Source organism: Oncorhynchus kisutch, unplaced genomic scaffold (genome assembly GCF_002021735.2).
Source record: "Oncorhynchus kisutch isolate 150728-3 unplaced genomic scaffold, Okis_V2 Okis06b-Okis10b_hom, whole genome shotgun sequence".
NCBI lineage: Eukaryota > Metazoa > Chordata > Actinopteri > Salmoniformes > Salmonidae > Oncorhynchus > Oncorhynchus kisutch.
In genome coordinates this window covers 168,410-192,546 of record NW_022261983.1, presented here as the reverse complement: position 1 = coordinate 192,546, position 24,137 = coordinate 168,410, and the positions used below count along the sequence as shown (strand labels likewise).

The following is a 24,137-nucleotide window of genomic DNA, read 5'->3' as shown; positions in this document are numbered from 1 at the left end:
CACGCACACACACGCACACGCACACACACACATTTACACGGACACAGATAGTGGCTCCGCACACAGGCTGTCTGTCACACCTCCCACTACCAACCTCAATCACCAGACCACTAGCAACTCAATCAGACCTCCTAACCTACAGTAACACACACACACACACTCATACACACACACTCACACAGACACACACTCACTCACTCACTCACGCACTCACATAATCACAGACAAACACTCACACAGACACATGCATCGGTGCACACATGCACACAGACACACACACACACACACACTGACATAAAAACACACAAAGAGACACTCACACAGATCACACAGATGCATGTATGGTGTACACATGCACACAGTCACACACACACACATAAACACACACACCACCTATTACTCAATCAGATCTCAATTACTGCAACAGACTGGGAATGTCACCGGCACACGCAATCACTACTCAGTGTGTGTAGGACGGGAAGGAATTCACACACACACACAACACACACACACTTTGAATCACCTCACGGTGCGTGGGTAGCAGTTCTCGACAACACCAGTAACAACTGTAATTATTGTCAGGTCATGTCACACTGCTGTCTAATTTGTATTACCGTTACTGTGATTGTTCTTAATAGAAATGTCAAAAAATAATTGCTAATTGCTCTCAGGGTCTTGATATATCAATGAAATATTTACATTCCATCTCTGAAATATATCTGTAATATAGGGACACAACTTTCACTGGGGATGGGGGGACATTTTTGGCCTCCCCAGTTTTATCATTGGAATGTGATACAAAACGAGGCAACGTTGTGCTTTAGGACCATGCAGACACCTCCGAGCGGTTTGGCGTGTTTATCCGACTGGATAGAGAATTTAAGTAAAAAATAAAAATTATGTACCCCCACTTCTAAAACCAAAGTTGCTATAATATGTTGTCTGGCTTGACAGTAAACAACTGGCACCTATCATCAAGCAATTCTGTCGTTATATATTTACACTACCGTTCAAAAGTTTTAGGTCACTTAGAAATGTCCTTGTTTTTGAAAGAAAAGCACATTTTTTGTCTATTAACTTCTTGGTGACAGGGGGCAGTATTTTCACGTCCGGATGAAATGCATGCCCAAATTCAACTGCCTGCTACTCGTCCCTAGAATATAAGATATGCATATTATTAGTAGATTTGGATAGAAAACACTCTGAAGTTTCTAAAACTGTTTGAATCATGTCTGTGAGTATAACAGAACTTATTTAGCAGGCGAAACCCCGAGGACAAACCATTCAGATGTATTTTTTTTGAGGTCACTCTCTTTTCAATGAGTTTTCATTGGGAATCCAGATTTCTAAGGGACCTTCTTGCAGTTCCTATCGCTTCCACTGGATGTCAGGAGTCTTTAGAAATTGGTTGAGGTTATTCCTTTGTGTAATGAAGAAGTACGGCCATCTTGAACGAGGGTCACTTGAAGTGTACTGTTAGATAGAGGCGTGTGACCAGAAAGCATGCTTCAGTTTGTTTTCTTCCTGTATTGAACACAGATCATCCCATCTTCAATTCGATCGATTATTTACATAAAAAAATACCTAAAGTTGAATTACAAAAGTAGTTTGAAATGTTTTGGCAAAGTTTACTGGTAACTTTTGAGATATTTTGTAGTCACGATGAATACTTTCCGAATGGACTGTATGTGGTTATGTTAGCAGAGCCGTAGGGGACTCTATCTATGTGGTTATGTTAGCAGAGCCGTGGGGGCTCTATCTATGTGGTTATGTTAGCAGGGTCGTAGGGGGCTCTATCTATGTGGTTATGTTAGCAGGGTCGTAGGGGACTCTATCTATGTGGTTATGTTAGCAGAGCCGTAGGGGGCTCTATCTATGTGGTTATGTTAGCAGGGTCGTAGGGGACTCTATCTATGTGGTTATGTTAGCAGGGTCGTAGGGGGCTCTATCTATGTGGTTATTTTAGCAGGGTCGTAGGGGGCTCTACCTATGTGGTTATGTTAGCAGGGTCGTAGGGGGCTCTACCTATGTGGTTATGTTAGCAGCATCGTAGGGGGCTCTATCTATGTGGTTATGTTAGCAGGGTCGTAGGGGGCTCTACCTATGTGGTTATGTTAGCAGGGTCGTAGGGGGCTCTATCTATGTGGCTATGTTAGCAGAGCCGTAGGGGACTCTATCTATGTGGTTATGTTAGCAGGGTCGTAGGGGACTCTATCTATGTGGTTATGTTAGCAGAGCCGTAGGGGACTCTATCTATGTGGTTATGTTAGGAGGGTCGTAGGGGACTCTATCTATGTGGTTATGTTAGCAGAGCCGTAGGGGGCTCTATCTATGTGGTTATGTTAGCAGGGTCGTAGGGGACTAACATTCAACACTGGCTGACTGGATGAAAAGCCAAAGCCCTCTGGCCTATGGTCCATTCACCAGAGTGGATGGGTCATAATCAGCGGCTGGAGCAGGGGGTAGCATAGGTAACCCTGGGTTGACCCGGGCCTGGAGTGCTGCAAGGTTAAGTTCCAACCAGGCACCGCACCTGACGCTCCTGAAAACTCTGGAGGTAACTCTGCAGAGATAACTCTGGAGGGCTGGATACTGTACAAGCATCATCATGTTTTAACCTGCTATAGCCTTCCTTATCGTGATCCCTGCTGAATCAGCATGATGCACTGTCCATGGTGCTGACAGACGCATTAGCCTTTTTCAGCATGCAACTCTCTCTCATAAAGATCCCACTTGACACAGACATCAATTCAACTTCTATTCCACGTTAGTTCAACCTAATTTCATTGAAATGGTGGAAAGAACGTTGTTCAACCACTGTGTGCCCAATGGGATATTCTCACAGTGAAGACTAATAATATACCTAGTAAAATAGATATCATCTCGATTAAGCTAACTTGAAGAAGTAACTGTAAAACAGACTAGATATACAGAAATGAGAACTAGGCAGCCTAATGAAAACTCAGTGCAGTGATCATGATTCATCTGTGTGTCTTTGATTATAACAAATCAGGGTTCTGCGTTCAGCTCACTACTCATGCCATCCGTTCAGGGAAACGTGTGGGCGGGTGAATTGTTTTCACTGTCGGTCAGGAGTGTGATTGGTGTCTTAACTTCCAAATGGCAGACGGTGGAGAAGGGGACACCGTGGTGTGTCAACATCTGCTGATACCAAGCCATCTCTCTCTCTCGCTCTCTCTCCCCCCTTAGCCTCCACACTCACACGCGTCGCAGACACATTTTCAGTATTATTTCAAGACGTACAACCAATGCTGTTCAGCCAATACTCTTAAATACTTTCTCATATAATCCATATTATCCAACGTGCACACGCTTGCTTGTGACAGCCTGTCAGCCTTGCGTTATGCAGAGAGAGAGAGAGAAAGAGAGAGAGAGAGAGAGAGAGAGAGAGAGAGAGAGAGAGAGAGAGAGAGAGAGAGAGAAAGAAATATATAACACAAACTTGTCTAGAGAACACATCACATGCAGAACGTCACAGTATTATCCCCGCGTGATTCCCCTCCTCCCTCCAAATCCCCCTCTCACATCTGTCCATCCGCGCGCCCAACCGTAGATCTATCGACCGACACCGTCTTTCTCATTCTTTTTCCCAAGCAGCCTGAACACATATAATGTTTCGTATAGATGTATCGCCGCACAAACATATCCAACAACTGTAACTGAAATAGGCCATGTTTCCATTAGGCTATTGCGTCCTCCACTAATTATAGCCTACATCATCAATCTGAATTCCAACATTTAAAAAACTAACAACACAATCACCAACACAAAATCGGCTATTGAAAGCAGTAGGCTTTGCCTACAGAACCATGTCGTCTACTCGTGCTGCTGCGTCGATAGACAGACAACGCAGAGCTTATGTTTAGCGCAGGTGGCTGCTCTGCAAGCAACAGCATTCGCCTGGTACCATCGATCCGTTTCCCTCTGAACTATTCATTACTATGCGACTACAGGAGCATGCCATTTACAAAATAATTCACATTCGCTTGGAAGGTAAACAAATTATTACCGTACCTCCTCTGATTTCCGTTCCAAAATATTCTTCCAACGCTTGAAGCAAAGAGGCAGATTTTTTTATATTCTCTGCCAACGCCGTAGTTCAGCTGCACAGCGCGCGAGGGATGAGAGCTCGCGCGAGATAGAGAGAGCGACAGAGAGAGAGAGAGACCTCTCTGTGGAGGTAATGACACTCCTGCTTAGATTGAATTGCAATGGGCTCAGTGGAGGCTCCTCAGAGGAGGAAGGGGAGGACCATCATCCTCTGTTTGCAACTGTTGGACTAATGATTACAGCCTAGATAAACTAGATGCTGTCAAGAGTGTGTAAGGCGGTATTGAATGTGCCACTGTCTGTCCATGTCCATCATAAACGGCACTGACCGCCACTGACTGGGCTATTTGCTACTAACATAACAACAACTAGACCTACTATAAATGAACAGTAGGCTAATGTCAATGAATATATCTTATTTGTCTGCAAATGTAATGTCTTAGACACATCTCACTTTGACACAATCAAACTAGTCATTCCTCAGAGTGGTTTTATGGGTTTTATCAGGTAAATCTGGTATTCCACTCACTCAGCAATGCAGAGAGCCCCTAGCACCTGGAGAGGAGGTGGGTGCATTGACTAATCCTCTGTTGCCCTCACCCTAACTCAATCCCTTTCTGACTCACCCTACCTCACCCCTCAATAGCTCTGTTACATACGGTATACAACCTCAGCCTTCAATACCCCCCACTCCCCAACCAACCTCACCCCTCAATAGCTCTGTTTCATACTGTATACAACCTCAGCCTTCAATACTCCCCACTCCCCAACCAACCTCACCCCTCAATAGCTCTGTTACATACTGTATACAACCTCAGCCTTCAATACCCCCCACTCCCCAACCAACCTCACCCCTCAATAGCTCTGTTTCATACTGTATACAACCTCAGCCTTCAATACTCCCCACTCCCCAACCAACCTCACCCCTCAATAGCTCTGTTTCATACTGTATACAACCTCAGCCTTCAATACCCCCCACTCCCCAACCAACCTCACCCCTCAATAGCTCTGTTTCATACTGTATACAACCTCAGCCTTCAATACTCCCCACTCCCCAACCAACCTCACCCCTCAATAGCTCTGTTTCATACTGTATACAACCTCAGCCTTCAATACCCCCCACTCCCCAACCAACCTCACCCCTCAATAGCTCTGTTTCATACTGTATACAACCTCAGCCTTCAATACCCCCACACCCCAACCAACCTCACCCCTCAATACCCCCCCCACCCCAACAATACTCCCCTCACCAACCAACCTCACCCCTTATCACCCCATCAATCTAGACAGAGATAGAAAGAAAAGGGTTAGGAGACAGGAGTAGGAGAGAGAGAAAAGCCCTTATGAGTGTCTGTGTGTAGTCTTCTGTTGGACGGGTGTTGGACCAGACCAGTGGTGAGACAGGGAGTATGGAGCTGTGGCCAGAAACACCTGTCAGAGGATTATCCCACAGGAAAACATGGAACACTGAGGAAGCTGCATGTAATGGGAACTGTGTGTGTGTGTGAAAAAAAGTGAATTAATTAATATATGGGAAGATGTACAGTATATTATATCTTTAGGCTATGTGGGAAGATATGATATAAACAAGGGTAAAGAAGTGGGGATTTTGAACCAGTCTGGTTCACATGTATGAACATGCTCAAACTCAAATAGTACATCTCTCAAACTGTGTGTGTGTGTGTGTCTGTGTCTGTGCGTGTGCGTGTCTGTGTGTGTGCGTGTGTGTGTCTGTGCGTGTCTGCGTGTGTGTGCGTGTGTGTGTGTGTGTGTGTGCGTGTGTGCCAATGTCCTAGTGACTTAAGTATCGGGCTGAGTATGATAATACAAGGTAGAGAACTGAGAATGCTGCATAGATACGTGTATGATACACCCCTGTCATGTGCAGACGTGCAGTACTCCACATCCACACATGCAGCACCTAGCATCATCGGGGAGCAGTAAGATGACTTGATTGTTAAGAGAATCATGTTCTCAATGTTCATAAACTGAACCTCAATTAAACTGCTCAGTCTGCAACCCAGAATTTGTAAGATTCTAGTTGAATGAAACAGACAGAGTCCCAGCCTACAATAGCCGGAATGTTTATTTACGAGAGCTCTGAAAATCATACAATGCACATAGCCTTTTCTACCTCACATTTGGTCATACCATATACCATACCCCTTATAAATGCCCCTCCTCTTCTCTAACACTGTCAATGCTTTTTACAAGTCTACTCCAACACATACATTGCTTATCATATCCTGCAACGTGTTACATAATCTACTGCAAGCCTAACGGTTTCTCCCCTTCCTGGGTGGAGAGACCTTCTTCCCTGTTATTAGTTTCACAGTGGTCACATGTTGTCTGCCACAGTTCCTTGTCTGGGGCGGCAGGGTAGCCTAGTGGTTAGAGCGTTGGACTAATAACCGGAAGGTTGCAAAATCAAATCCCTGAGCTGAAAAGGTACAAATCTGTAGTTCTGCCCCTGAACAAGGCATTTAACCCACTGTTCCTAGGCTGTCATTGAAAATAAGTATTTGTTCTTAACTGACTTGCCTAGTTAAATAAAGGTAAATAAAATTTAAAAAACTGTTCCTCTTTTTCTATGCACAATTCTAGTCTTATGATTCAAATACATCTCACTCCATTATCCAGTGACAGGGTGGACTACTGTTAGTTATTGCCTTAACATTCATTTTAAAGTATAAATCATTTAGTCATTATCTTACCTTAAACATACCATAACATTGATAGATTACAAACTATAAACTGATTCATCATAATTATGTCCCTAGACCAGAGACAGAGTGGGGGGAACAGGATCTCTTCCTGGGTCTTTTTGGTTCCAACCTTCAGGGCATGTGAGAAAGAGAGCAACTCAGTTTGGGCTGATCTGTGACCCACTAGCACCTCCCTCGGTAAGAGGGGAATGATGCAACCTCACTTACACACCAGGATACTTTATTGACACACACGCACACACGCACACACACACACGCACACACACACACAGACGAAATGTACATGCAAAGGTAGTTGAATGGTAGTGGTTGTGAAACAGAAGAAACAGAGGTAATGAATCCCCTGTACACAACACTATAACTGATAGCACAAGTAGACCAACAAGGATATTATCAAGGGAAGGATGAAAACAGTCTCTGAACCAAAATATAAATACAACATGCAACAATTTCAAAGATTTGACTGAGTTACAGTTCATATCAGGAAGTCAGTCTGTTGATATACATTCATTAGGCCTTAATCTATGGATTTCTCATGAATGTGAATACAGATATGCATCTGATGGTCACAGATACCGTAACCCTAGTCTAAACCGTGTCTAAGCAAGGGGAGAGGATCATATCAAAGATCATTTAGCTATTTGATTTCGAATTTAAGACCCCTTAAGGTATCGAAAATATATATAAAAAAATTATTGGATGAATTTGGCAAAATATCTCCTTATTTTCCATAAACAAATTGAACTGGTACCAGGGACCTTCAGAAGAGTGTTGTGAGGCTTGTGTCCTAGAGAAAAATGGAGAACACCGGTATGTTTGTGAGAGTCTCAGCTGTCCACAGAGTGGTTATATTAGTGTGTAGCCCAAACCATTTTCACACTATAGACAGAAGTTGGCAGAAGAGGCTGTTCCGACGTCAGACGAGTCTTGTGGGGTTTGTGGGCTTCCTTGAACAAAATGGAGAACACCAGTGTGTTATTTCAATAGAGTGGTCATAATCATTTGTAGGCAATTCCAACTTTACAGACATTTTTGCGAGAAGACCGATTTTCAGGATGCCTCATGCTCTGACAAACCCGCTCCAGCTCTGCCACCTTTCACCACAGATGCAGGAGGGGGATATTGGCAGATGCGGTGGATTGCCTCATGCTCTGACACACACCACTCCAGCTCTGCCACCTTTCACCACAGATGCAGGAGGGGGATATTGGCAGATGCGGTGGATTGCCTCATGCTCTGACAAACCCCGCTCCAGCTCTGCCACCTTTCACCACAGATGCAGGAGCGGGATATTGGCAGATGCGGTGGATTGCCTCATGCTCTGACAAACCCCGCTCCAGCTCTGCCACCTTTCACCACAGATGCAGGAGGGGGATATTGGCAGATGCGGTGGATTGAGCACTTGCAGAAAAACTGATATCTCTAGCTTAAACAAACAGATTTTGATGGGGATTGTTTTATTATGTTAATTCGATTTCTGGAAATTGTAGGCTAAGAGTTTTTTTAAAAGGTAGGGGCGTGGATCAGAAAACCAGTCAGTTTCTGGTGTGACCACCATTTGCCTCATACAGAGTGACACATCTCCTTTGCATAGATTTGATCAGACTGTTCCTTATGGCCTATGGAATGTTGTCCCACTCCTCTTTAATGTCTGTTCGAAGTTGTTGGATATTGGCGGGAACTGGAACACGTTGTCGTGCACGTCCATTCAGAGCATCCCAAACATTCTCAATGGGTGACATGTCTGGTGAGTATGCAGGCCATGGAAGCACTGGGACATTTTCAGCTTGCAGGAGTTGTGTACAGATCCTTGCGACATGGGGCTGTGTATTATCATGCTGAAACATGAGGTGAGGTGATGGCGGTGGATGAATGGCACGACAATGGGCTTCAGTGAGGACGACGAGCAAGCGGATGAGATTCCCAGAGACGATTTCTGACAGTTTGTGCAGAAAATCTTCAGTTGTGCAAATGCACAGTTTCATCAGCTGTCCGGGTGGCTGGTCTCAGATGATCTCACAGGTGAAGAAGCCAGATGTGGGGCTCCTGAGCTGGTGTGGTTACACGTGGTCTGCGTTTGTGAGGACAGTTGGACGTACTGCCAAATTCTCTAAAATGACGTTTATGGTAGATAAATGAACATTCAATTATTTGGCAACAGTGCTGGTGGACATTCCTGTAGTCAGCAAGCCAATTGCACCCTCCCTCAAAAGTTGAGACATCTGTGGCATTGTGTTGTGTGACTGCACATTTTAGAGTGGCATTTTATTGTCCCCAGCACAAGGTGCACCTGTGTAATGATCATGCTGTTTAATCAGCTTTTTGATATGCCCCACCTGTCAGATAGATGGATTATCTTGGCAAAGGAGAAATGCTCAGTAACAGGGATGTAAACTAATTTGTGCACAAAATTTGAGAGAAATAAGATTTTTGTGTGAATGGAACATTTCTGGAAACTTTTATTTAATTTCATGAAACATGAGACCAACAGTTTATATTATATTTTTGTTCAGTATATATGCTACCTGACGTATTACAATACAGCTATAGACAAAGACATTATCCAACAATAGTATCAACTACGAAGAACAATATACAAATATCTCACAACTCTGCACGCACACCATCCCACAAGCTCAGAGATATGAGTCCAGCAGTTGTTGTGCAGGACAGAGATGAGCTTGCTGCTCTCTCTGTGACTGCTTGAAGTAGACCGAGGCGGAGGCATGAGTTTGTGATCTGGGACCCAAGCTGACTGCCTGTGATGACCCCACAGTGTCATAAGGCCCCTGGCAACCATGACCCCTAGCAACAAATCGTTGGCCAGGGTCCTAGGTGTGAAGGGCCAGTTTATGACCCCCCTGGCCTGCTTGGTTCCAGTGGGGGAGGGTAGCCTACTACAGAAGTTAGAAAGAGAGGGCTGTGAGAGAGCTGTGATATGGTGTGCTAAGAGTCTCTGGCAGGGAATTCGTAACATATTGGTCATATCACTGTATCACTAACTAACCCCCAGGCCTGTTGGACAGAAAGACATCTCAGAGACTTTAAGCATAGTTACAGACACAATATGGAAGACTTCCACTGAAATCCCAATCGACCTCTGCCCCTTAGGATATGGAAAAATATCACCCATCCAATTAAACAGCAAAGTAAAGCAATTACCATGTTATCCTATATGCACCTTCCAGAACTAAAGGAGTGCCTGGAGGAGAGTTGAGGAGAACTGGAGATTGATTTGGAATTCAGTAAATGTCTGCCCACTGGGCAAAAACTGGTTGAATCAACATTGTTTCCATGTCATTTCAACCCCCAAAATAAATGTGCTGATGTTGAATCAATGTGGAAAAAATCATCAACATACAGTTAGGGCATTTAATCTTTTTTTCACCCAACTTTTAACCTAAATCCAATGACATAGTGCATTTTTTGATTTCACTTTAAATTCACGTTAGTTGACAACTCAACCAAATGTCAATGAAAACTAGACGTTGACCTGACGTCTGTGCCCAGTGGGTGATTAGTTAGCTGCCTAGCAACTTTGTATACTAAACACCCCCAGGCGCACTGCATCAATTTTTAACATGGTTTGGAGTTTATTCCTGACTATTTTGACAAAGTCTAACTCATTCGAACTCAAAGAGCAGGGCTGTTAACCCAACAGCGTTTCCCGGCTGACAGACCAGCACGACTCCAGCAAGCACTGCAGCTGGGTTCCCATGGTAACAGGCAAAGAGACTAGCAGCACTGTGACTCGGAGCAAAACACCCCACACCAGCCTCCTCCTTTTCCTCCACCTACTTCTTCTTTATCTTCATCTTCATCTTCTTCTTCTTCTCTGTCCCCCTATTGTACTCTCTTTCACTCCTGCGGCTGCATTCACCCGTCTGGGAATCTCCCTTTATTTCCATCCATCTCTGTATGCCTCTCTATCTCCTCCTCCAGTTGACTTGTCCTGACATCTATCTATCCATCTCCAAATGTATGTCTTTCTCTCTCTCCCTACAACCCCACCAGGTTTTCATTATTTGTTAATCAATTGAATCATGGCTGGAACAAAGGCCTTCACCCAATGGTATCTCTCCATCAACAGAAGACCTGTGTCCTCACTTTAACTCCTGACTCCAATGAGAGCAAGAGCATTGATGATTAGGTGCTGTCACCGTGTGGTGAAAAGAGGGCATTACAGCAGTATGCAAGCACAGTATTGTCTGTCTCCAACCGTGGGTCTCTTCCAGCTATTTTATTATAGCTCTGAGAGGATGCCCTCCTGTCCTCTCCTCACCCCTCCTGTGCCATCTGTCTGGAAACCCAGTCGCTATGCTCTCAAAACCCTTCAGACTGCAGCTGAACGGGACTTTCTTATCTGGGCTCAGCCACAGGGATTCCATTGAATAAATCTTTATTGTCCCTGACGGACAATCCAATGGTAAACGCTAGACTCAAAGCAGGTAGAGACGCAGTTATTTATTTATATATAAACAACTGCAACCTACACATTTTCATTTGTTTATTTTGCACACAGGTAAATATGCTGTAACTACTGTGTATATAATTTATAAATATGAAATTCTATAAATACATTTGCAGGCTAATAAAACATTGTTTTATGTCGATAAAGGAAATATTAGTAAATACAAAAGGTCAGGCTGTGTTTTCTGAGTCATTAACATCCATATAAACACACCTCTCTCTCTCTCTCATACTTAGTGTGTACAGTGTGCATTGAAAGATATCCCGTGGAGGCCCACTGTGTTGAAATGCTTTGAAGGTCTGATGGTATCGTATCATGTTGCTCTCATCCTGGCCGTGTTCCTTTGTTTTGTCTCTCTTCACCAGCCTTGTCCAGGTCTTCAGAGACGGAAGGTGCTTCTTTCTGTTGGAAAAACAAGACCTCAACAGGTTAGACTTTCTGTGGTAAAAGACTATGCTTACATAAGTTCTAGAAGGGACTTGGCCAGAGGGTCATTCAGTAACATTACATTCATCCTGGAAAGAAGAGGAAGCCTCACATAGATGTAACAACTAGTGATGAGTGAGGAAGGTATAGACTTACCATAGAGTCTGGAGTAGAGGAGCTGGAAGAACAGCCCAGCCACTTCCTGTACTCATCACGTACCTATGATACAATACAACAACAACAACAACAACACACCAACACTGATTATACACAGACCACACCGTGGAGGGCAGACAGAGGGGAGGTTAAGAACGTGTGTGTGTGTGTGTGTGTGTGTGTGGGTGGGGGGGGGGGGGGGGGATTGTGTGTGCTTGTGGTGCAGGTCTACCTCCTTGTTGAAGAGACAGTGAACGATGTAGAGGAAGGTGCCCTGCTGGGAGTTGAGCACGATGAAGAGGTACTTGAAGACCATGGTGGACTGGAACAAGCCCAGCACCCAGGTACAACCCAGGATCACAAACTGTGCCAGGATCTTAAAGATGATCAGTCTGAAAGAGGGAGGGATGGAAGTGAGGGGGATGAGAGAGGGAGGAGGGAGGTGAGAGTGGAAGGGGGAGAGAGAGAGGAAGGGTGGAGGGAGGGAGATGAGAGAGGGGGATGGTGAGAGAGGGGAGGGAGGAAGGTGAGAGAGGAAGGGAGGTGAGAGAGGGGGAGGGAGGTGAGAGGGGGGAGGGAGGGAGATGAGATGGGGAGGAAGGGAGAGAGGTGAGAGGGAGAGAGGGAGGTAAGAGAGTGGGAAAGGGAGGGAGGGATGGAGGGAGGGAATGGTATAAAAACATCATATGGATTCATATGAAGAGACAAGAATACTAACACTACCACACATTCCCATCGGTATCAACAAACATACACATTACATGGCATAGTTACTGTATGTTCACAGACATATGTACACACACACCTGGTGTCTTTGGACTGTGAGACATCACTCTTCATGTTAGCCAAGGTAGGTCTCAAACTCCAGATTGTAACGCAGAACAATATCCAGTTCAGCTGTGGAAGAAGCATAAGGAGGTCAGTGTGTGTGTGTGTGTGTGTGTGTGTGTGTGTGTGTGTGTGTGTGCGTGCGTGTGTGTGTGTATGCGTGAGTGCATGTAGATCCACTCACTGCTAGGACAGTACACACTGGCCCTAACACAGCCCAGGTAAAGTATTGTTCTGGCTTCAGCCAGCATCTGAAACACAGAAACAAATGAAAATGTCTTGTAAGTGTGTGTTACTGGAAGAGAGATAATATGTGTGTGTGTGTGTGTGTGTGTGTGTGTGTGTGTGTGTGTGTGTGTGTGTGTGTGTGTGTGTGTGTGTGTGTGTGTGTGTGTGTGTGTGTGTGTGTGTGTGTGTGTGTGTGTGTGTGTGTGTGTGTGTGTGTGTGTGTGTGTGGAAGAGAGATAATGCGTGTGTGTGGAATAGAGATAGTGTGTGTGTGTGTGTGTGTTAGTGAAAGAGAGATAATGCATGTGTGTGGAAGAGAGATCATGTGTGTGTGTATGTTAGTGAAGAGAGATAATGTGTGTGTGTGTGTTAGTGGAGGAGAGATAATGTGTGTGTGTGTAAAATTTCTACTCACACTTTAGATCCCCCATAGCCGTCACGTTTCACAGCTGCAGACACACCCACGATCACCAGGGGGATGCCATATCCAATCAGGAAGAGGTATTTCTTCTGGAGGCCTTCCCTCTGGATGACCTGGATCCTAGAGAGTCTCTGGACCAGCAGGTAGAGCTGGAGCGCCTCCAGCAGCATCCACAGGAAACTGGCCACTACCAGGAAGTGGAGGAGACCTGCCATGATGGAGCACACCAGCTGGGGACAGAGAGGACTATGAGATAGATATTAACATATGGACATGCTCACCCGCATGCAGGCATGCACGCACACACACACACACACACACACACACACACACACACACACACACACACACACACACACACACACACACACACACACACACACACACACACACACACACACACACACACACACACACACAATGAGAACGAAGAAGACATGTATATACAAATGAAGGTTCTTTCCTAACCCAGCACCTTGTGAGTGAGGTAGGTGTAATCCAATAGCAGCAGCAGATGGGACAGGAAGAGGCAGAGGCAGAGGTGGAGGCGGGCTGTGTTGTTGATCTTAGGGTTCCAGCTACACAGCAGGAAGGTGAGGATGGCCAGAGCAAAGAAGACCAGGCCCACGATCACACACATTCTGTTCACCCACTCTAGGAAGGGATTGTCCTCCGACACAGTCTGGAAGGATGGAGACACACACAATTAAGCATGAATACACATACTAACATGTGCACCAGAACACAAACACACACACAATCACAACCCACACAAACACAGAGCCTGTACCTCCCCTGTCTGCATGATGAGGGCAAAGGTGGAGAGGTGAGAGCAGCTACACACTGTGTAGTTCTCATCAGAGAACACAACCCAACAGCCGTTCACTGACCAATGCCTCCCCTTGGTTCCATTCTCATATTCCATTCCTCTGTCTTCCCAGTACACACAGGTCATCAGGCCAGCCTCAGCCAACCTCTGAGAGAGAGAGAGAGAGAGAGAGAGAGGGAGAGGAGAGAGAGAGAGAGAGAGAGAGAGAGAGAGAGAGAGAGAGAGAGAGAGACAGAGAGAGAGAGGAGAGAGAGAGGAGAGAGAGAGAGAGAGAGACAGAGAGAGAGGAGAGAGAGAGAGACAGAGAGAGAGACAGAGAGAGAGAGAGAGAGAGAGAGAGAGAGAGGAGAGAGAGACAGAGATGTTTAAATGCTGACAGTATGCTATGAGGGATGGAGGGGTGTATAGACACAGCTGGGGAGAGACGGAAAAGAAGGGAGATGAACAGATTAAGGGAGAGTGAATAACCAGCACAGACCAGCAACATCAACACAGCACCTCAACTGATGGACAGAAAGAGAGAGAGTTCATAAACAAGTTATTAAAGTCAATCAATTAAAACAATTGTACACCTCTGTGAACTGATTTATTATCAGGGGTTTAAAATGCCCTAGTGGCACCAGGGACTTTAACAGTGACCAGCCAACCCTTTGATACAGGACGCAGTGGTGAGTATTAAAACTCTCACCAGTAATAAAATGAATGGCACTGTGTCCCCATTAACAAACGGCATCCAAAGATGTGAGAGTAGTGGCTGCTGCCATCTGGTAAATGGTGTCACCACAACCAAGAACTGGCAGAACAGTTGACTGAACAATCAGACAGACACACAGACACACAGACACACAGACAGGCAGACAGACAGGCAGACAGACAGACAGACAGACAGACAGACAGACAGACAGACAGACAGACAGACAGACAGGCAGGCAGGCAGGCAGACAGACACACAGGCAGACAGACAGACAGACAGACAGACAGACAGACAGACAGGCAGACAGACAGACAGACAGACAGACAGACAGACAGACAGACAGACAGACAGACAGACAGACAGACAGACAGACAGACAGACAGACAGACAGACAGACAGACAGACAGACAGACAGACAGACAGACAGACAGACAGACAGACAGACAGACAGACAGACAGACAGACAGACAGACAGACAGACAGACAGACAGACAGACAGACAGACAGACAGACAGACAGACAGACAGACAGACAGACAGGCAGGCAGGCAGACAGACAGACAGACCCTCTTGTGGCTCATGGTAAAGTTGACAGGCTCAGAGAGCTGGGTGTGGTTGATCTTGGGCAGTGTGGCGGTGATGACATCAGACAACATCTCTGTGTGGTTTTCTGTCTGCAAGAAGCTAGCACCCAGAAGGCTCTCCATCCCACTGACTGTCAGGAATACTGCTGATGCTGTACCTAGGGAAACAGAGTAGGGGGCTGTCGTCAAATAACACTCAGAACCTTCATATCATCACCAACAACACATCATCGTATCATCACCACCATCATCAATATCATTATCATCAGTATGATTCCCAATATAGTCACGGTCATGGTGATATTCTTCACTGTGATCTTAACCACCACTATGCTGCTGTGTCTGGTCTATCTCACCATTATTGTTTCTGGCCAGAGCCTTTAGGTTGATGTCCATGGTGTTTCCCCTGGCTGAGAGGGAAGAGGTGTCTGTACTGTTGGCCTCCATTACCTGCAGACTAATGTCTAACATACACATTTACAGTACAAGTATTATTTAATATGGGGAGAATGAGGGAGAGATTATGTGTCTGTTAGACACACAGATACCAGTTATACTTCAACTTCTACTGACAAGGAAATAAACTAAGCAATACTGCATTACTGCAGGGGGGGGGGGTGGAAAGGTGGTAGGGGCTGTATGTAGGTCCAGACTGCATAATGGTTCTTCTTACCCAGCTCAGGTGTGTGTATGGTTTTGTTGACCCGGCCCTGAGAAGGGTCCACTAAGGCATTCACCAGGAGCACTGAGATCTTCAGGACCACACTGCCAGACTCCCCACCATCCTTTCCAGCTCCACTCCACCCCTGGCCTGTACTGGCCTGCTGCGCTGAGATGGTTCCCGCTCCTGACACCTTCTATGGAAATAGATAGATCGATGCATTCATGAATGAGAACGGTAACATGCACACAATAAGGAGATTATTGTGGATAGTCAGGTTATTAGAATAGTTTGTTTAAAACGTTTGCATGCTTTGCAAGAAGAACCATTTCCCTTATAGTCCTGTTTACACTGACACATCGGAGATCAGGCTACTTTTGATAAATGCCAGAAATCGCCAATCCAATAAATAATTCTAACACGGTGACCATGTTATTTTTGAGAAGACTATTTGATTCAGAGTTCGGACATAAAAGTTTCTATGTGAAAAATATTTCTAAGACACATACAGTTTTTGCGAACTTCACTCGCGCATTAGATGGAAACGTGCGGTACCCGGTGCTGGCACATGCACAGATCAAATACATCGCTGGAACGCCGATGAAGATAAGCAGAACTCAGCCATAATCAGTTTAATATTGAATTCTTAATGTGCATGTAAAGTTACTCAATGATAAACATACTGCCTTGACTAAGACAAACTAACTCTACTCCGATTATTATTATTTAAAACAGAGTTGGAAGGGGGCATTACCAGGGCTGTCGAGAGGCTGTTTGTCACTGACTGAGGAAAAAAGAAAATGGGAGAGAAAGAAGGGAGAGAGGAACGGGGGAGAGATACAATGACATTGGTTAGCATGTGGAGACATTAAACAGGACCCTCTGGGTAGGGAATAGAACTATGTACTGAAACCTGACCCATTTCCAAATGATCCACTAAGTAGCGCCAGAAATCAACGAACGAGCATGTCAGAGGCCGTTTGTCTCAAGCGTCTCAGAGTAAGAGTGTTGATTGAGGATCAGTTGAAACTTTAAGATCACATGAACAAAATGATATGAACAGGGGGAACCTGATCCTGGATCAGCACTCCTACTCTGGCAGATTTGATACATATGGCTCAAGATCTACAGAAGTGTTTAGAATAGATAGTGAGAGCTATGGGTTGTTAATTAGTATTTTTTTAACCTTTATTTAACTAGGAAAGTTAGTTAAGAACAAATTCGTATTTACAATGACAGCCAAACCCTCCTCTAACCCGGACGACACTGGGCCAATTGTGCGCCACCCAGTTTCTGGACAGGACTCGTCTACCAGATGTAAAGGTTGCTATACTGACCCCCTCTGGTAGGACTATGTCAGGGTTCTCCATCAGCTGTTGGTTCATCTGGTTGAGGAAGTACATCTCCTTAGACTGGCCCTGCAGTGGGAACACAGATACAACATCAGCACAACATTTACACAACGTCAGCACATCAACACAACATCAATACAACATCAGCACAACCAGATGACAATGTTGTTACAACTTTGTCGTCAGTGAGACTTTTCCTACATCTTCATCCGACAGGATCAATTTTAAAGCCCACCATACTGTATGGGTGGTACTGGCACAGGATCCATTCTAAAGACCTGTGTGTTACCAACCACGTACCTCTGGGGGAACTATGGCGGCTAGAACATCATCAACACCTGTGAGAGGGGATGGAGGGAAGGAGAGAGAGAGAGAGAGAGAGAGAGAGAGAGAGAGAGAGAGAGAGAGGAGAGAGAGAGGAGAGAGAGAGAGAGAGAGAGAGAGAAAAGAGAAAGAGAAATAAAAACAGAGAGAGGGAGAGAAGAGAAAGAGAAATAAAAACAGAGAGAGAGGGAGAGAGAAATAATATATCAAATTCCCATCAGACCTCTGAAGCATTTCACTACACTGGACTTCTTCTGTACATAATATATTTCCAAACAATACAAGTATGACTCACTTTCACACACAGTGACGTCAGTTTCCCACAGTACTCCAGTGGAGGAGAAGTATCCTTCCACACAGGAACAGTGGAAGGTGCCTGGTGCATTGGTACACACAGAGTGGAGACCACATAGACCAGGGGTGTTAGCACACTCATCTATGTCTACAGGGAGAAACAAACACTGGGATATACACACATACAGTAACGGATACACATACAAAGATACAGCACACATATACACACACACTTTTACATGCAAGCATACACGCGCACACTCAGTGAAGTATGTCACAGACCTAGGCATGGGTTTAAGGGGCTGGCTATGGCATCTGGGTTGGTGAGCAGGTAACCGAAGAGGCAGGTACAGCTGTGTGCTGCATAAGAGTTGGTACAGTTGGCATCGGGACCACACACGGATTTGTTCAGACACTCATCAATGTCTGTAGGGTTCAAACCACAGATACAACTGATGAGAACAAGTTATGGTCTAGGTTATGTCCCAAATGGCACCCTATTCACTATACAGTATATATACACCTTGTATACATATACACCCTATATACATATACACCCTATATACACATTAACTATATACACACACCCTGTATACATATACACCCTAAATACACATTCACTATATACATACACCCTGTATACATATACACCCTATATACACATTAACTATATACATACACCCTGTATACATATACACCCTAAATACACATTCACTATATACATACACCCTGTATACATATACACCCTATACACATATTCACTATATACATACACCCTGTATACATATACACAGTAAATACACATTCACTATATACATACACCCTGTATACATATACACCCTAAATACACATTCACTATATACATACACCCTGTATACATATACACCCTAAATACACATTAACTATATACATACACCCTGTATACATATACACCCTAAATACACATTAACTATATACATACACCCTGTATACATATACACAGTAAATACACATTCACTATATACATACACCCTGTATACATATACACCCTATACACATATTCACTATATACATACACCCTGTATACATATACACAGTAAATACACATTCACTATATACATACACCCTGTATACATATACACCCTAAATACACATTCACTATATACATACACCCTGTATACATATACACCCTAAATACACATTAACTATATACATACACCCTGTATACATATACACCCTAAATACACATTCACTATATACATACACCCTGTATACATATACATACATACATCTTATACATACATCATTCACTATAGACATACACCCTGTATACATATACACCCTACATTCACTATATACATATACCCTGTGAACATATACACCCTATATACACATTAACTGTATACATGCACCCTATATTCATATACATACACCTTACATACACATTCACTATATACATGCACCTGTGTACATATACATACACCTTACATACACATACACATTCACTATATACATGCACCCTGTGTACATATACATACACCCCATATACACATTCACTATATACATAGGGAATAGGGTGCCATTTGGGATGTAAACCTAGTCAGTGCCCCATGATACAGTATGTTAACGACAACAGCAGTGAGACAACACAGTACCTATACAGGGGTTGGCCTTGCTGGGGTCTAGGACTGGGTTTGTGGGTGAGAAGCCTGGGAGACAGGTACAGTTGTGGGCTCCTGGTGTGTTGATACAGACAGACTCCTGACCACAGATGGTTGAGTTGAAACACTCGTCAATATCTGTGGGGGTTCAATAGTTGAATAGTTCAGTTAGCATATTAGCATCTTACGACAGGGTGCCAGGCAGCATCCAGGTTGACAACATTATGGTCCGTAGTGTATGATATAGATAATAATATACTGTAACATAAAATGCTACCATGAGTTCTTCCATCTCTTTTAGGAAGCACTGTAAATCAGCGTAAGTTAGATGTAATGATGCAATACACATGACTGTTGTTATCCATTCAATATGTTCATGTTTTACCGGTCCCCATCTAGATAAATGGTTTATATTGAAATATTTAAAAAGTTTAATCAGATTTATCACAGAAAGCTAGTGTTAGTGCTGTTCAGAGACCTTGGCAGTCGAAGGGTCCGTCAGGCTTGTATCCATTGTAACAGGTGCAGGTGTAATTTCCTGGTGTGTTTGTACATTTACCAAAACCACCACAAACCTTCTCAATCTCCACACACTCATTCACATCTGGGGGGACATAGATTTAATATGCCAATATTTACAAAGTTCCACAAATCAAAGCACACAAACTAGACAGCGTTCAGCAATTTGATTTTCTGTATGTTTAAAAAAAATCTTGCTTACACAGCAGACAGCAGACAAATTCACACATATACAGTATATTCACAGAGTTAAAAACAGCAAAAAATGCAGGTATGTCGTTCATAGCAGCCCTGAAATTCAAACTCTGGTCTCATGTTATTGATATGATTGGTGCAGTAGGTGTATGAGTGGTAAACATACCTGTGCAGGGGTTGCGGGTCGGGTTGAGTGCCAAGGCTGGGTCTGAGGGTACAAACCCCTCTAGACAGCTACAGTTGTAGACTCCTGGTGAATTAGTACAGTTGGAATGTGGACCGCAGAGATTAGCGGTCTCCTCACACTCATTGATATCTGTTGGGGAGGGTTAGGACAGAGTTAGAGGCTATCTTCTACATCAAGGGTGGAAAAATACTGCCCCGGGCTGCTAGTCAATTCAATGCAGCCCACAGTGGATTGTTTTCTAAGAAATACTTATTCTGTCCTTTAAATTTATTTTGAATAACACATCTGCCATTTCTGAATCCTGATGTGGCTCTTGAGCCAAAAAGTGTGCCTACCCCTAGTCCTGTTCGACAGACAGACAGACAGACAGACAGATCAAACACGTAGGACTGTCTAAACTGATTTAACTGATAAAACCAGACAGCCCATTACATAGCTACTACGGCACTTCTACCTTGGCAACCGTAGGATTCGTTTGTGGGTAGATGTTTTGGAGGTATCTTGTATCCAGAGACACATTGACAGCCTCCATTTTTGGTTGTACTACACTCTGCAAGGGGACCGCAGGAGTCTACCACACAGTTCCTATGGTCTGAACAGAGAGAACAGACACACAGTCTACTTTAACAGTCTACTATTTTAGCTTGGAACAATGGGACACAAGAGGAGGTAACTTCAAGTCAGATATAATGTCTCTGTGACCTTAACAGATTGACTGCTTCAAAAACAAGTAGCTTGCTTTATGATTTACTACTCTTTTACTATACACCAATCCATCAATTAAACTTCAGATAAAGTACATTTTAGCAGCTCAATATACTTCAGAGCTAAATAGACAATAACATGTGTTTGGGAGGAGTACTGTACAAGTCATATAAAAAGCAGGGGATTTCTCAACTCGCTACTCACATGTCACATAACCCATGTAGTTGATTGGATGGTTGTTCATCTGCCTGTACACATAGAATCCTCCAGAAGAGCAGTAGATCACTTGAATAGCTACATTGTAATTACAGCAGGAACCTGTGTTTCCACACGCATTGCCCGTAGTTGGAGTCTCAGACTCAGACTGAGGATGTGTAAAGGTCAGATGGATGGGATAATATACCCCGCTGTAATAGAGTGGAGCACATTGTGGAATGACGGTGTCCCCTCCGATCCCGACGTAGCGCACCCATATGTTTGTTCGCTGTATGTCGGTATTGATGGGGTAGCCGGGGAGAGAGGAAGAGCTGAAGAGATAGTTACGTCGAGGCTCATCCAGAGCCGTGTAGCCATCACAGGAACCTGGGTGGAAGAAGAAGACAATAAAAAATAGAGCCCCAATGCCAGGGTTTAGCTATGGGCCCACTGTTCCATCATCAGGAGAAATTTAGTTACTTCTGTACTGTTAAACCTCCTACCAAATATCAGAACTCATAATCAAACTGATCACATAGAATACAAAATAAGAACATGCAGGGGTTATTGAACTATTGAACTTCCCACTGGGCACAGGCATCAATTCAACCTCTATCCACATTGGTTCAAAGTCATTTCATTGAAATGACGTGGGAACAATGTTGATTCAACCAGTCTGTGCCCAGTGGGTACTTACCATTAGGATAAGAGGAAGTCCCAATGATGAACAGAGAACCTGAAAGGAAGGAGAAGACACAAAGTCAAGGGCAGGCAGTAATACTAGATGGTGATCATTTGGGATAAAATCCTGAAATATCAGTTCACTCACCCAGGAGTAGAGACAGAGAACAGTAGCTCATCCTGACAGATCCCTCTTCCAGGGCTGAATACATTGAATACGTTCACCCAGTCTAACCCATACGTGCATCCCAAGAGAAACATCTCAATTTGCACACCATCCAAAACTCTGTTATCAGAAGGTTTGAGACTTATGCAAATGATCTTTTTTAGGTTTGGATACAAACCTCCATCTTAACAAAACAAAGTGAGGGAGACGATGGCTGAGGTCAGAAGCTATTCTTTCACTGATGGCAGGGAGGGGGAAGAGGGGGATGTCATCCATTTTGAGGCCTGCTCTGTGGTAAATGCTTAAGTAGCATAACACAGCCTCAGACAATTACAATAGGCAACTCAAATTGGCTTTGCAATTCAGAAGCCTAATAAGGATTTTCTTGTGATCTCTGGAAATATCCAACCATCAAGACTTAGCCTATAGCCTAGAGATGTTATGCTTGTGGTGTGGCTTGACCACAGATCAGATCTGGTCGTTGTTAGCCTACTGTAATTAAAATGCATCTTAAAAAATGATGACCTATCCCAGTAGCCCACTTGGCCCTTATAGCCTACATGGCAAAATATAACTAGATATGAATGTTGGACAATCAACGAACAGGCCTATATGGTGAAGTGAGTGCTACAGGCTCCTCACACCACCAATATGCTCTCATTCACACAAGGGTTATTACAGATGGGATGGAGGCAACGATGAGTATAAACCTTAGATGAATCCCAGGGGCCGGTTTGAAGCCACTATGCAGCCATGTTTGTGCTCCTCCACCGTTGTAAAAAGGGTTTTGGAAGATATACTGTAGAAATGCATTTATTCTTGTATACATCAAATCAAATCAAATTTATTTATATAGCCCTTCGTACATCAGCTGATATCTCAAAGTGCTGTACAGAAACCCAGCCTAAAACCCCAAACAGCAAGCAATGCAGGTGTAGAAGCACGGTGGCTAGGAAAAACTCCCTAGAAAGGCCAATACCTAGGAAGAAACCTAGAGAGGAACCAGGCTATGTGGGGTGGCCAGTCCTCTTCTGGCTGTGCCGGGTGGAGATTATAACAGAACATGGCCAAGATGTTCAAATGTTCATAAATGACCAGCATGGTCGAATAATAATAAGGCAGAACAGTTTAAACTAGAGCAGCAGCACAGTCAGGTGGAAGTTGAAACTGGAGCAGCAGCATGGCCAGGTGGACTGGGGACAGCAAGGAGTCATCATGTCAGGTAGTCCTGGGGCATGGTCCTAGGGCTCAGGTCCTCCGAGAGAGAGAAAGAAAGAGAGAAGGAGAGAATTAGAGAACGCACACTTAGATTCACACAGGACACCGAATAGGACAGGAGAAGTACTCCAGATATAACAAACTAACCCCAGCCCCCCGACACATAAACTACTGCAGCATAAATACTGGAGGCTGAGACAGGAGGGGTCAGGAGACACTGTGGCCCCATCCGAGGACACCCCCGGACAGGGCCAAACAGGAAAGATATAACCCCACCTACATATGTTTTTGGCAAGTATATTCTATTACAGACACCCTAATGCATATTTTAAATTACATTATGTGAACTGAACATACTGTATATATATAAAAAATATATATATAAAATATATATTTTTTCCTTGAAGTAAAACATTTTGAGAGCACTAATGTTACTGTCTCCACTACAACAACAAAATACATTTAATTACTGTAGAATTCCATTCATTCCTATGGAGGACACCTCTTTCTGAGGAGTAGCTTCATAGCCTATCATTGGCCAATACATAGCATCAGCAATCTAGGGTT

General features: G+C 44.1%; 2 protein-coding genes across 2 annotated transcripts in view; both read right to left on the bottom strand.

The window, feature by feature from the left end:
- Nucleotides 1-4,159, bottom strand: part of elfn2b (extracellular leucine-rich repeat and fibronectin type III domain containing 2b) — a 157,023-nt gene extending 152,864 nt beyond the window's left edge. The window contains exon 1 of the mRNA XM_031814054.1: nucleotides 4,036-4,159. The gene's annotated coding sequence lies outside the window, so the exon portion shown is untranslated. The remainder of the gene's footprint in view (nucleotides 1-4,035) is intronic.
- Nucleotides 4,160-11,242: 7,083 nt separating this feature from the next.
- Nucleotides 11,243-22,365, bottom strand: LOC116359853 (adhesion G protein-coupled receptor E1-like). The gene is made up of 23 exons (XM_031813725.1): nucleotides 22,335-22,365; nucleotides 22,203-22,241; nucleotides 21,515-21,892; nucleotides 21,060-21,197; nucleotides 20,585-20,734; nucleotides 20,183-20,308; nucleotides 19,699-19,842; nucleotides 18,347-18,490; nucleotides 18,066-18,212; nucleotides 17,747-17,784; nucleotides 17,432-17,512; nucleotides 16,849-16,878; nucleotides 16,107-16,290; nucleotides 15,790-15,897; nucleotides 15,416-15,591; nucleotides 14,118-14,303; nucleotides 13,803-14,009; nucleotides 13,322-13,557; nucleotides 12,839-12,929; nucleotides 12,656-12,747; nucleotides 12,083-12,242; nucleotides 11,851-11,913; nucleotides 11,243-11,670 (listed from the first exon to the last, which is right to left on the bottom strand). Exons 1-23 carry the CDS (start codon nucleotides 22,363-22,365, stop codon nucleotides 11,593-11,595), a joined length of 3,027 nt encoding a protein of 1,008 aa, XP_031669585.1. The 3' UTR covers nucleotides 11,243-11,592.
- Between the last annotated feature and the right edge of the window lie 1,772 nt (nucleotides 22,366-24,137).